The sequence below is a fragment of the Magallana gigas genome, chromosome 5 (assembly GCF_963853765.1).
Source record: "Magallana gigas chromosome 5, xbMagGiga1.1, whole genome shotgun sequence".
NCBI classification, from domain to species: domain Eukaryota; kingdom Metazoa; phylum Mollusca; class Bivalvia; order Ostreida; family Ostreidae; genus Magallana; species Magallana gigas.
Genome location: NC_088857.1, coordinates 14,734,787 through 14,749,662, shown reverse-complemented (window position 1 = coordinate 14,749,662; position 14,876 = coordinate 14,734,787). Strand labels below are relative to the sequence as shown.

Sequence of the window (14,876 nt, the reverse complement as noted above, 5' to 3'; positions counted from 1 at the left end):
AACAAATACAGAATCCCTTTGACCGTATATTTTATGCATCATGTCTTTACACTATATAAATGTTTTAATGTAATATTAATGCCACAAAACATTTCTACTAACAACTAAAACATAAAAAAAGACTTTAAAATACAACATCAAAACAGAAATCAAAAGGAAAAAATCCCAACCCCTAAAAAAGCCATATTAAAGATAAAGAAAAAAAAAACCGTAATATTGATGCATTGTTTAATGATGAACAAAATGACGTTGACATGCTTTTTTAACATCATAACAACACAAAGATTAAAAACTCAACAGCTTTTGGCAATATTATGAAGGCCACATTGACACTGGTGATAAATATCATGCTGTGTTTACACCATTACAAAACAAAAATATTCTAAACTCAACATTTTTTGGCAATACTTACAAGGCCACAAGTTGATTATATCGTAAAAAAGCCTTGTCTGGTATTGTTGTCAAATTATTCATACTTAGGTCACTGAAATGACAAGACGCATCTACCATGTACATATAATTAAGAAATCCCCAAAAATTCAAGAGTCTGGAATTTTCTTTAATATATCAGTTTCAACATGACAACACTGTAGAGACACGAATTAATTCTGTAGCATGTAACCATGAAATTACTCCTTGATTAATATCGTTGTCATAGACCAGACACACTCATCAATAACGGTTGTATCATCTCGCAGAATACTGTAGATTCCTTACTTTACGCGGGTATTTAATTCTGCGATTCTGCTGTTTTGCATTATATCGCGGAGTATAAAATCGCGAACGCCAAATCATTTTCATAATTCCAATAGTTTGCATCTGTCCAAAAATAAAAGCGAGATTTTAAAATCCACGAGATGTGCTTCTCGCGATTTTACGCGGATATTAATTCTAATTGTACTATTAGATTGTATTAATCGCGTTTAATTAGGAATTTACAGTACTTCGTTATCTCTACGTTATTTCTGCTAGTATTGCTTAGAACTTTTCGAGCTTTCAAATGTGAGCTGACAATCCTTTATAAAGCAGACTTGGTGCAAACAAAAACACCTTATACCCACTATAGTTCTGACACGTAAGTTCCTGTAAAATGATGTCTTTTCAGAGATTAAATACGTTGCCAAACAATTATTACTGAATACACCCAGAGAAATGTTTGAGTGGATCATAGCTTAATGGTAAATTAAAAGAATACAATCGCTTGTAATCGCAATACAAGAAAAGGATACATTTATAATGGGGATACTATCATTATTAAATCATCATTATCATTAATAATCTTTAGCTTCTTTGTCACAGACCCGGGTAAGCAATAATTCAAACGGAAATTGACGTGTTTTGGAATGTAGCGCATAGAAAAAAAAATGACTACAAGGAAAAATAAGAAATGAAATGTTTTCTAGATCAAATGAAGTATTGAACATAACTTTTGTAACGCATTTATAATTCATACAAAACACTATAGAAATTTTGTATATTCCTAGACAAAATGAATGTATATTCTTATTTTTATTTTCGCGATAATTTGATTTTTACTTTTTTCAAGATTAGTATAATGAGTCCATTACCAATTTCGTCTTGTTTTGTAATATAATAGTTACATTTTTGTAACAGCAACAGTTCTGGTCTGTTTCTGGCAGAAACAAGCCTGTTCATGAAATGTTTACATTTTTATCCGTAAATGTACAAGATGGCCGCACATTCCCCTTCAGCAAATTCATCATAATTCTCTTGAGGATTAATTGACACAATTGCAAAATTCCAGTTTGTTTGCCTTGGTTTATTTAAGGTCAGACGACACGTTCCTTGAAAAATGATGATAATTTTTCTAATTTTCAACGGTCTGATAATATATCAAATAAAATTATAATTATTCATTATCAAATCATAAAAATTCTATATATATATATATATATATATATATATATATATATATATATATATATATATATATATATATATATATATATATATATGCCAAAAAATTTTATATCATCAATTCAAGTGTATTTTTAATAAGATTATAAAGGAAACTGCATACTCTAGTATCTTGCACAAATACCTGGTAAGGTACCCTAATTTTTTTTGCAAGAAAGCATGTCAAAGTAGTGGTTAAATCAATAAAAAGTTCTGGAAAAAGTTATATAAAATTGAGGAACGTGTCGTCTGACCTTAAACAATAAATTGCATTCTTTTGTGTTTTATGCGGGTATAGAAGTATCGATCATTGCACAAAACATGCATTACCCGCGTCATCAATGCAATGCTATGTTGCAGAGCAGTGTAATACCTTCATAGCCTGTATGAAACACCAAAGGAAGTATTTTACTGTGTATGTTTACGTCTTCCTTTGATTTTCTCTTCAGTTATCAATAATCATTTCAAACATTGCAGAAAAATACAAATACTGAAAATATTGTAATTTTTTTCTTCAGTGGTCGCTACTACCATCATGGCTTGTTGGAAACAAAAAAAAGCAAATAATGCTTATATTTACATCTATCGTAATAACGAATCTTATCTATAAAAAGGAAGTAAAATACTTGTACTTTAGTTAGTAAATTAACATTATAGTCGATCTGCACGAAGGGTAGCATATTCTTCTGTCAATGTTAAGATAGCTATCATGGTTTTTTTTTTCAACTACATGGAAGTCTGGGGCCAGACTGTGCAAATCCTTGGAGTTCGTGTTCTCAGTGTACCTTTTGTATAAAGTTTTGATTGATCATGAACTAACTCAAAGTATGAGTTATAAAGGAATGCATGATTATATTAATACGCGGACGACGTGTAGTTTTGAACTAGGTAGAACTGGAATCAGGATTGCATGGATTTCATTTGACTCTTATCATATTATTAAAGTGCTTTGTAACAAAACGTTTTAAAATAATTGCATGAAAAGGTAAAATTTAGTTGAAAAGTAATTCAATTTCGGCTAGAGAACGAGAACATGGCCACTAGAACAGTAGTCACACGTAATATGTTCAGGTCAGTATTCAGATGTGAACAAATTGCAGACAAGCCCTTCTCGTGATGCTGACCTTTGTAGCAATTAAATATATTTTGCAGTAGAAACAGGCACCCACGCGAGATCGAAAGTAAAAATGTCAGAATTGTTTTTCCTGCCTCTTTTGAAACTAATATGATGAAAGAAAACTAGAATGAAAAATATCACGTTCCTTCACAAACTGAAGTATATTTGAAATGTTCATGCATTCTTAACAACAGGACATAAAAACAATTTTTTTTTTGGTTTTGCTATAATTATATATCTTTTTTCACAAAATCTCGTTGATGAGACGCTGTCATCAAAGTAAAACTGAACGACTGATTTTGCTTGATTGAAAATCCTTTGCGATGGGTTTCATCGCGACGTATAATAATTATGAAACAGGCTCTCTTGTACCCCTAGGGTATCGACCTATCATCACCCACCCATCTGTACTACGGTGTTACATTCTCCGAAGCTCACTGCTAACAAAATTTGATTAGCCAAAGCAATTACAGGCCTCTAAAAAAAAGAAATTCTGCACGTCTTGTAGGTAAATTACAATTGTTTGCCTCACCGATGATAACATTTATTTGATATTTATTCCTTGCTTTATACTTTGCAAAAATGTCCTTCGGCATCAGTCTAGTCTGATATAGTAGTGGCAGTTAATAGACATTTCTGGATGGACGAAAAAGGGAAACAGAATTTCTAACGCATATTACCATTTATATGAAACCATCGATATAATTTCTTCTTTTGAATAATGAAATATAATTTTTGTATTTTCAACGTATACCATAGCAAATTTAGGCTGCGTAGCAAAACTCAGGTTATTATTTTCTTCACTGTTCATTTCCTACAGTGCTTCATAAAGTGTTATTTGATGTGTGAAAGACTCCACTATTTTACATTCTCCATTCCATGCCCTTTTCCTGTATATTTTAAAAATTACAATTTGGAAGCGATATCTTAACATTATAAAATTGTGCATTTTTCGTTATAGTCTGTCCCAAGATATTTATGCTGCACATTTGGGCGATTTTTAATAAAAATACACTTACCTGTGAAAGAAGTGCAATTGAAATAGTTGAAAGGGATATTTTCCAAGATAATTTCATTGACACATTATCATCTTTCACTCGGAAAAATTCACAGGAACGAAAACAGATTCCTTACGGAGATTTATAATGGGGAATGTTTACATCTTTTCTCCATTCGGAATACACTCGGAATACATCGCGCAATATTTCAACGTTATCATCCGGGCTTGCTGCAATACAAAATCTCCGTAGACATCACAATTTTTAGCATTGTATTGAAACCTGATAAGCTAACAGGGGCGTTTTGACTGAGAAATCTTGGAAATTTTTCATACTTTGGAATGAACATCGTTTGAATCCTGAGGTATTTATAAATATCAAACAATTAAGCAAAACGTGAATCCAAAATATCTTGGGACAGAGTATAGATAAATTTCGTTTTTGTTTTCATCAAAACGACAAAGAGATTCAAGAAAGCTTTGTATATAAATGTACCTAAACTTAAAAGTGTATATCCAACAAAATATTTGTATCAATAATCACAGATGTCAATTAATCTTATACATATGTTTACATGTAAACATATTTATTGGAATCGGACCAAGACAGTTTCCATCAATAGACAGATTTATCAGTGACACATTTATAAAGGTCAATAATAGAACATAAATATGAAAATAGATAAAACTTAAATTAGAGCAATGGATGTCATTTTTTTTTTAAATTCTAGATGAGTCTACAAAAACCGTTTTAAAAACGTCCGGAAGTGACGTCATGGTTGAGGTTATAGGAGTTCAGAAGACATGCTTATTGCGTGGACCCTGAGGTCCATGCAGAAAATATATAAGCGAGGTTAAACCGGATGCTATGGGGGAAAATTCAGCCTGCGCATGAGCTAGCCTGGTTCCTGTGCGTAATGGGTAGCTCAGGGAACCAGGCTAGCACACGTTTATTTGAATCGGGATCGGGATTCCGTGCCATATGCACACTTAGTTCAAAGGCGCTGTAATTGTAAAGTTGTCGGTAAACAGTTCAGAAACAAAGTATTCCTTTTAAAAAATGATTGGCATGTGATATGAACTATCAGTATCATGAAATAAGTTAATGTTATGCCGAAACTACAACATGCATCAAATAGCATAATTTACAATGTTTTGTTGTTTTCCGAATACACAAGTAACTTAACTTTACTTTTATAGTAAGCGAGGCTAGAGAACTACCCGATTGAATTTTTTAAGCATTTAAGTATGATTGAATAATTATGTCACTGTATAAAAGTTTAAATCTCAAGAAAAATGCATCATATGAAATTTTTAATTTACACAAAGCTGTCACTTCACAGTTAACAAAGTAGTGCGAATCGTAATGTGTGCGCAAATAGTAGAATTCACCGAATGCCTGATACTGTACATGTACATGCATACTTCATTCATAGATAGATCATAATTAATTATTTTAGAAGTATGAATCCTTTAAATTCTGAGATAAAAAGTCAGGGCTATACATACATGTTATACAACGTACAAATTTAGTGGTTTAAAGCAGAGGGCTAGAGTCGGTGGAATCTCTGATAATCTTAAGGCTTTCACTTTGTCGTTTGAAACACATACAAATGGTCCACGTATTGTAGTCCTTTTTTAAAGGACAGCAACTTGTACACGAATTAATGGAGGCGACACAAATACACGAGTTAATGGGTCTGACTGTCAGGCTTTGGGGTGACACTGTAAAGCTGCTGCCTTCCGAGGTCTAGCGGACGCTGCGAGTTATGAAACGATGGCCGTCAATATCGTGGTTTCATCAGTCTCATTAATTATACATAATTAATTTTAGGCAGTTCACTCTGTCCTTTGTACAATATAAAAAATCTTGTATTTTAGTCCGAGACAGATAAAGATAAATATCAGATGTTTATGAGCAAAACAAAAATGAAAGAATGGGGGAAAAGAGCATTCCGAAGGACAAAACTGCAATTATTTGATTTTTGTGTCATAGAGGCGCTGAAAGTTGATTTGAATCTGCATGAAAATACTCGGGGCGAAAATCATCGCGCTTAGACGCCTGTTGTCAAAACAAAGTGCAGGGCGTCTGTCACAGCTTGTCTTTTAATAAGTAAATTGGACGATGACTAAATGATATTGTGGTTATGCCTCCAAGTATAGTACTATATCGACAGAGAGATACCGAATGAGAAGGTTAACTGAACTTACGACTGCATTTTACAAAAGGACTTACTACAAAGTCGTAAATATTTTCAGTCTTGTAGACTGATTTTAATGAATAAAATTTATAAAACCATTTGTGTATAACTATTTCAATTCCCATAATTATATTTTACGGACATAAGCAGAAAACATTGATTAATTTGTGTTTAGTGAGCATTCATTAATCTGGTCGTAACTCGTAAGTTCTTTTGTTAAACGCAGCCCTGGCTTCTACTGGTGTATATAAAATCAGAACAAGGGGGTAGGTAATAAGTGAAATCTAATGTAGGGTCATAGACAGAATCTTAATTAAACAGCAAATCATCGGGATTAGACGCTAAAAACAAACCCCAGAGATATGATACTCTTCTATTTGTTTATCTTTACGTAAAACGACAACTTTTAAACACGGTGATGAAATACAAATAGGACAAGCCTCTCCACTCCCAAATCTATACTCACAACTACGCAAATGATAAAAAAAAGAAAACCTTTCAAATGAGAAAAATAAAGTACTGACATAAAGGTCTGCATTATAAATGAAGTCTCGCGAGATTTACGATCATTCTGTACATACTGACAGATCGGGATAAGATGCGAATCCCTATGACTGTTCAATTAATCAGAGCGTAGGGTGCAACACGTTTAAGTGCCATTTTTTATCGACCACGTCGACCTTATAGAAGAACAAACTAATCTATCGACTTTCAAAATCTGTTGAGTGCAACGTGCTTAATATTCTGTTTCGTGTAATGAACTGAAGAGATTATCGACATTCTCTCTCTCTCTCTCTCTCTCTCTCTCTCTCTCTCTCTGAGAGATTGGGAACATTCTTCAGAAATTTCTTTCATGCTTTGTATTGATCTCTCATTCCCTGGATTTTTCTTGTACGGCAAAGAAATGTGTTGTTAGACGTAGATCTACTCTACTCTTCGTGTAGTTGAACTCGGCACACTTGGAGATCATACAAAGATGAGTCGACCGTGTTTTCCTATAGTTGTACGAGTTCTTTAGTACACTACTTTCCTCTGTTTTGCATAAATGTTGATCAATTCTTCCCTGTTCAAAACACACATCCCATGAAAAAAAAGATTATTTGCATGTAATGTAAATCATTATTGTGGACTTATTTAGCCCTCTGTAGAGCAAATATATTTTTTAATCGAGCTACTCCAAATTTTAATATTTTTCAACCCATAACCAGCATGACAAACTGAAGAAACTTTTGCTATATAAATAAGAACTCCAATAATCAAATTATTTCATATTGTCTCCTTTTTACTTAACATGTTGACCTGCACTTGTAATGCAAACAAAGTCAGCTGTATGAATTGTTTAAGAGATCTACAAATGTACATATTACAATGGACTCTGATTGGTTTCCAGTATTAGAACGAATGTGTGTGATTTTCAAAAGTTTTACTGACAATGTGTCGGCGATATGGAACAAATACTAGTATCCAACTTCATAATTTAATAGGAGATAATGACTTTAGGCAATGTACAATTTATGGATAAAAACTGACAAAATCATTTAGTACAAAATTTTCAAGTTGTGGTATTTTCTTACCGTTTTTTTTATCACAGTGTTCATCTATATAGACGGCAACATACGTCATGGTTTGAAAATGGTGTTCGATAAGTTTACAATACTCACTTTCTGAGCATTCTAGCTAGTAGACTCACTAGACCACAACACAAGGGGAAAAAAGAACATCTACTTTGTATGAGCTGCAATTAAACCACTTTTGACAGATTTTTGGAGCATGTTTTACTGTCATTTACATTTTTTGGTTGATTTTTGTAGAGATTGTTGTTCATGCAATTGCAAAAATTAGCAATGAGCTGAAATTGATGTCTGGCGCCAAACGTCTACAGATTGTTGTTGATTAGGGAGCGGTTACGTTCTAAAACGCTATTAAAACTTGAACACTTTCAACCGTTGATCGATCATTCTCACCTGCATTTCATTTAGTAGCGAAATGATCGGTCGAGTATTGCGAGCTGTGGACACTCAGATTACAAAAATTGTTTGAAAAATAGGAAAGGATAAAGAGTTAAAACTCCAGAAGCTATAACGTTTTTGAAAATGACAGAAGAATCACATAGACTTTAATAAAAATCTATTTTTTCTCCCGCCATTTGGCACTTGAAAACAAATGGTAACAGACAGGATGTGTATTATTAGATATGAAAAAAATCATTTTTTTTAACATAATGATAATCAAGTACGGTACACATGATACAGAAAAAAAAAGAAACAAAAAAATTTTTTTTTGGAGCTACAATTTTAACAATGCAATTTCGCAACTTCATTTTACGTTTTTGCTATAAACCAAGATACTGAGCATCAGAGATCTTAAGGTTTCACTATATCCCTGTTTCTGGATAAGTGTAAATGATTTTTAGCAAGATGTTCAACTGTCTGTAGATATCATTTTGTGATTGTGATTTTCAAATGACATTGCTTTAATTTTTGGACATTAGTTTAGAATTTACGATGGTATAATTTTCATCTCTTTGATTTTTTTAAATTAGATTTTCGGGTTATCTTTGATCTTTTGATAGATTTTCCGGTAGTAAATTCTAAATAAGTTATTCATTAAAATTATGTTAGGCAATTCTATTCGTTCTTTGACACAATTTCTATCAATTCAAATTGAATAATGGTGCTTTGAAATTCAGTTCTGCAACAGATCCGTATAACACAACGACTACTGAAACAAAAATGGTACAGCCCATGACCTATTTATTTCAGTCCTCTAGTCAAGAAATCGTGTATTGATCTGATAGATGGCGTAATCGCTTGACGGGGACATGAACTTTCCGTATTGAACTAATTCCCTCAAATTTATAGTGATTATGCGTGTTAGGTCTCTTTTGTAACCTTTTTTTATGAAACAGCGTTTGAAAAACTGGATATCTATAAAATTATTTTAGAATTAACAGTAAGCATTGAAAAACGACACATTTTGCAATCCTTTCGTAGTTAACACGTTCTCTCGGAAAACAACCCGCGCATTTCATGAAATTACGCAAAAGTACTTAAGGTAAAATGACAATATGGTAAGAGATTATATTCTCGACGCTTGCGCGGTTAGGGAGTAGGGTGGGGGTCCTTCAGAATTGTTATATTTACATAACAAAGTTGTCAAAATTATGATCCCCCAAGGTGGGTAATTTCATGGACCTAAGCCTCTCATCAAAATAATCTTTGTAGAATTGTCAAGTTTAAAGGTGTTTTCTTTCAAGGGTAAGCTTTTAGATATCCGTATAAATTGTACACATACTTTATACATTTACATTCGGGCATGTAGCACTCGATTCGAATACATGTAGTATGTAAATCATATTAAATATACACTTTTAAAAATGAATATTTGTCATGTTCATTGAAAAATTCGTTGCTATTCTATTAATATCAAAGTACCTGAACATTCATCTAAGCCAGGCTAGATTTTGCATCTCTAAAGATACACGTAATATTGTCACCAACAATCCAGTTCGTTCAATTTTCTCTCAGAGGACTATCAAATTATTTCCAATATAACGCATTTCCATTATTGGTTTTTCATGACAACAAAGAGAACTTTACGTATGTAAAAAGACAGTATTTTGTTATTATCGTTACAACATTATCGCTATATTATCTCCTGGTTTGCTTTATTGCATTACGAAAGTCAGTCAAATAAATGTGAGATAAAACTATAAAAAAAAAGGATAAAGGTTTTCATTGAGAGCATTAAGAAATGTATAATAAAATTTTAAAATGCATAAGTAACTCCCAAAGTAGCATTCAGAGTTTATCATACTATATCATATATTATTTCTATATATATTACATACATTGCATGTATGAAAGAATTGATGCTATAGTTGTGTTTAGTCAACATGAAAATAAATGTCATCCAAAAGTAAAGTATATACTTACAGATGCTTTATTTTGCCGTCCATATTTTCCGGAATAGCTGTCAAATTTTTCCCGGAACACTCGACGGTCAGCAGGGACGGACAGAAACATCTTTGTGGACAGCCTGCTTGGACAGCAGCAACAAACAAGAATAGGGCAGGGACCCCAGCAGTGATCCCGGGGGTGAAAGCGTGCATGTCGACCCTCGCGCCCTCTACACAACGCCCATAAGTAGAGTATGCTCGTGCGTTGTACGAATGGACAGCAAATGAGGACAATGAAGACCACAACAAAACTGGAAATCTGGATCTAATCGGGCACAGACAAACATTTACCCAGTATTGCACTCGGACTAGAGATAACACTAACTTTATCTTGGTTTTATCTTCTTTTCAAATATTGAGATGGAGGATTTCCAGTCTTTACTTGAACACCACAGAAGATAAAGATTCCTAATACAGCATAACTGGACATTTTATCTGGCAAGAAGATGACAAAAGCAGGGTACTAGAGTACCTGGGGGTCACAAGGAATTTCCGACCAGCTCCTTAGTGCTATTTCATGAGACATTACAATTCGTACGAGTTTCCCCTTCGACATAGCGACAGCATAATCTCACAGCAGATAAAATGACAGTCGCAGCGTATTTGTGACTGCAAAAAGCGGATCGCTGTGAACGCATTACATTGCACATTTCTCAAGAGAAGTTCCTCTGGATTCAAAGTATGAGACCATTCACTATTCATAGCAACCTTGGCCACAAATGTTACACATATTACTCCATGGCTATCTCGCCGACTTGTCACTAGTAATTGTCTTAAACACGCTATTCCTCATGTTTATCCGGGAATTTCGGCTTCATTTGCTTTTAGAGTACAATGCTGCATGTACTTGTGGCATTTCCAGACGATTGCCAATAACGCCAATAACTCTTGATAGTTCTGTAGGAACTTCAATACCATCACTGACACATAGGCAGCAATATATCACAATCTCATTTTCATTGTGTCAGTATTATGGGATTATTTTTTGCATATTTTCTAATAAATCGGATCGGTTTGGTAATGTTAACTTTCAGCCACAAGGCAAACATATGACACTTTTAATCCAACTTCACACATTGAAATGCCAACTGATACATCTACTGCAATCATAGAATTCCCTGTATAAATTTTACGCAGGAAAAAAATCGAAATTGGTCTAACTACGTTACACATCATCAAAACTGCTGCGAAAGGAAAGCAATACCATCCGAATTTTTAAAAAAAAAAAAAGCTCTAAATTCTTGTACTGTACCCGTAACATTGTGATGAATGTTTCAGTGACGAATCGATTCAGTGCGAACATTAAATTCGATCCACAGATTATACGAACAAGATCTAGAACACAGGATACAGGCAGTACGTATAATTCGTCGGGAGTGAAGGCAACAACAATGACCAGCAGGGGCTAAAGAGACTATTCTAAGGCAAAGCCAAGGTAGTTTAGCCCAGTTTACGCTTTCCATCGGTTATGATATGGCAGTTAAGGATATATTAAGCAAGATCATCGATACAAAAAAAAAACGCCCTGGAAATTGATTGCGTCGCAGTGTTAGGACGTTATTTACAGGGTAGAGAAAGGGAGGAGGCCAGAGTAACTACAATGCACCAAAGTGTAATTAACGCTCATTATAATTAAAAGTCCTGTTCTCATGAGAAATAAACTACGAAAATAACCATTATGTTTTCGTCTGTTGATGATTTAATACTTGGGTCGGGTGTAGTTAACATCCGTTTACATTTTCCAACATTGAACGCTACTGTTTGTACATATTTGAACAAAAACATTGAAGGAGAAATAATTGAATATTGATGAAAAGGAAGGTGTATTTATCATAATCACTACACGTATCCTTACTAGTCTATCAATATCCATCATGGTATTTTAATGTATGTTTGCTGCAATTGCTGCTAGCATTATATTTCATTCCCCCAAAAAGATTGAAATTGATTAATTTTAACCTAGTTAGCGCAAAACGATTACTGAGAACAACAGAAAACACAAAGACGAAGCAATAGTTTTTTGCAGGGTCGTAAAAGGCTATCAAACTCACGACGACGACATCTGCCTCACGAAAAGGGGACAGCTTAAAAAAGCTGTTTCGGATATTGAAGATTCCATTGAGTCTTCTTAATTAGAGAAAAATGTAGGACAAAACAGCATCAAGGGATTCCATTGGATGCCGGGGAGTGCAATGCGCTTTGGAGCAAATTGGGTTGGAACAGATAAAAGTCACGTGGTGTCATATAGCGCAACAGCTGAATGAAAACGTATGATCTAGATTTAATACTACTAGAAAAACAAAATTAAATCCATCTCGATTGACCTCATCAATTCTTGTTCAATAATGACGACATAATGTTGATAAGACTCTTTATGAGGTAATAACAAAATAAAAATGATGTAAAATGAAAATCTCCAATAAGGCGTGGTTGTAGTCGTTCACTCAATCATACAATAAATTCGATAATGGCCAACCGCATGTTTATTATTCCTCGTCGCACACAAATTCCTAGGACTCTTTTTAGATATTTGCACCCTAACCTTTCCATGACCAAAAGAATTTATTTCATTTTACATTAAATTCTAATGAATCGAAATTCATTCACTATTTATTCACAATTTTCGTCACATTCCTATATAAGTGCGAGACATAGTTTTACAAATGCTTTCATAAAAGTTTGCACAAGGTAGATATTTCAAGTTGTAACCCTATTATTTACAACTGTTAATCAAATATTTAACTTGTTGTATCTAACAAGTAGGCCAATGTTTTATCGCATTTGATCTACTTTTTGTAGAAATGTCGGTGCATTGTATACAAAACAAAAGATTAAATCTGCTTTGTGTAAACTTAGGTTGGATTTTGTTGGTATTTTCTTTTCCTTCTCTTTTTAAAAAATGGACTGTTTTTATGAGATGTCAAATATATTCATTTAAAAATTAAAAATAAAAATATAGATATCTCAGTCTTAATACATGTAAGTATTTTTACGACTCACGGGATACAAATGTAGCAACAGAAAGGGAAGTTGCAAATTGCTTTAGCTTGTATTTTCTTAACTAAATTTTTGTTTGGCAAGAACAGTATAGTGCCCTGGTTTTTCTGTTTTTTCTTTTTGGAAAATAACATTTTAGCTATATATGTTGATAGCCTCAAAGAATGTCCCTTGAAAAGAAAAGAGATGAAACAAACTAAATAATCAAAATGAAAGGCATATTTCATTATATCAATTAGAAAAAGTGCAGTAATATGAATATAAATCTGAGGATTGAGGATAAAAAATCTTCGTATTTGGAACTATGAGATATTAATTCGCCTGACATTGCTTATATGAACATATATAACAAAGTGAACAGTAACAATAACATTTATTTATTAAAAAAAAAAAAAAGAATTGATCGGAGGATGATACTAATTTTTTGTTTATGTTTTTTTCAGTTACAAAATTCTGAACCCTTTTCAAATCATTCAGGGATGAATATTTCTGATATTTTATTATGTTAATCTCCCGTAAAATGAAATAGTTTGGTTTGATTTGGTGCGTTTCTCGAAGAGCGAGTCTGCACACAACAATCGCCAGAGAATAGAGACGTTTGAACTTGTTCACACTGTACGGTCCGTAGCACAGAGTTTCTGGTACTCTTTAAATTGATTTTACAAGCTCTTTATTGTTTGTTTTTGTTTCAAGTTGATTTGATCATTACACGAGAAACGTACCGCTTTTGCATAATGAATGTTAATTTGTCACGATTCATGAAATTATATTAAAAAACAAAGCGTTTCTTTTTAATTATTTAGGCACTTTTAGGCAGAATTGATCTCTTTTAAAGAAGAGCTTAATATAGCAATGTAGAAAAATACAAAGAATTGAAAGGTAAATTAACGTTTTAAGCTCATAGTTGGAATTTAATTAGTCCGAATTTCCTTTATAAATCTTTAAAAATTCAACCATACTTTGATCAAGTATCAAAAAAACCGAATCCTGACCTATAAGAGTTCGAAACCGTCGACTGCCTCTAACTATTTCTATTGTCTGTATTCTGTTGACATTAACAGTTTATCTGGTCAATAATCAGTTTTACGAGATATTCTAACTGGATTCAATTTTATGTATTGCTAAAATTTTTCCCATCGCGCGCTAGCCAGTGATATAAAATTAAACACGAGATAATACAACCATAAAATATGTCATATGATACGAAATAACAGGAAAAAGCTTTACATTAAATAAACACCCTCCACACGTACCTAATATACTCCCATCCTTTCGAAGCCAAATGACTAAAGTTTGTTGAGGTAAAATTCAAAACATTTAATATATTCTTAATGTATTAGTATCTGTTCTGAATATGACTTCCCGATATGATATTTTATAAAGCAGTATTCGGGTCCGCCATCTTAAGGTAAATTATTCATTTCTTAAAGAGGCTGGATGATCAAAAATTGACCATTATATCTTCCTAAAATATTTTGAATTTAATTGTTATGCTATAAATTTTAATGTAGCAAAGAAAAAAATCTGTAAATTTTCATTGTTTCCTATATTTTATATGGAGCTCTTCTTTCAAAAGAGATCAATTAAGTCTAAAAATAACCAACACCATCGAGCCTTCTTGATGGGTTGTTATATTTTTTATAACTCATATACGATATGATATGAATTCCGGTTGATAAAGAAAGGCAT

At 33.0% G+C, this 14,876-nt stretch overlaps 1 protein-coding gene across 3 annotated transcripts in view; it reads right to left on the bottom strand.

The window, feature by feature from the left end:
* LOC105324984 (leucine-rich repeat-containing G-protein coupled receptor 5-like) overlaps nt 1–11,671 on the bottom strand; it is a 36,712-nt gene extending 25,041 nt beyond the window's left edge. The window contains 3 exon segments of one of the 3 annotated variants that reach the window (NM_001305348.1): nt 413–484; nt 10,168–11,224; nt 11,443–11,601. In NM_001305348.1, coding sequence (NP_001292277.1) covers nt 413–484; nt 10,168–10,343 — 248 coding nt within the window. In that variant the 5' untranslated portion in view covers nt 10,344–11,224; nt 11,443–11,601. 3 annotated transcript variants of the gene reach the window in all.
* Nucleotides 11,672–14,876: the final 3,205 nt, after the last annotated feature.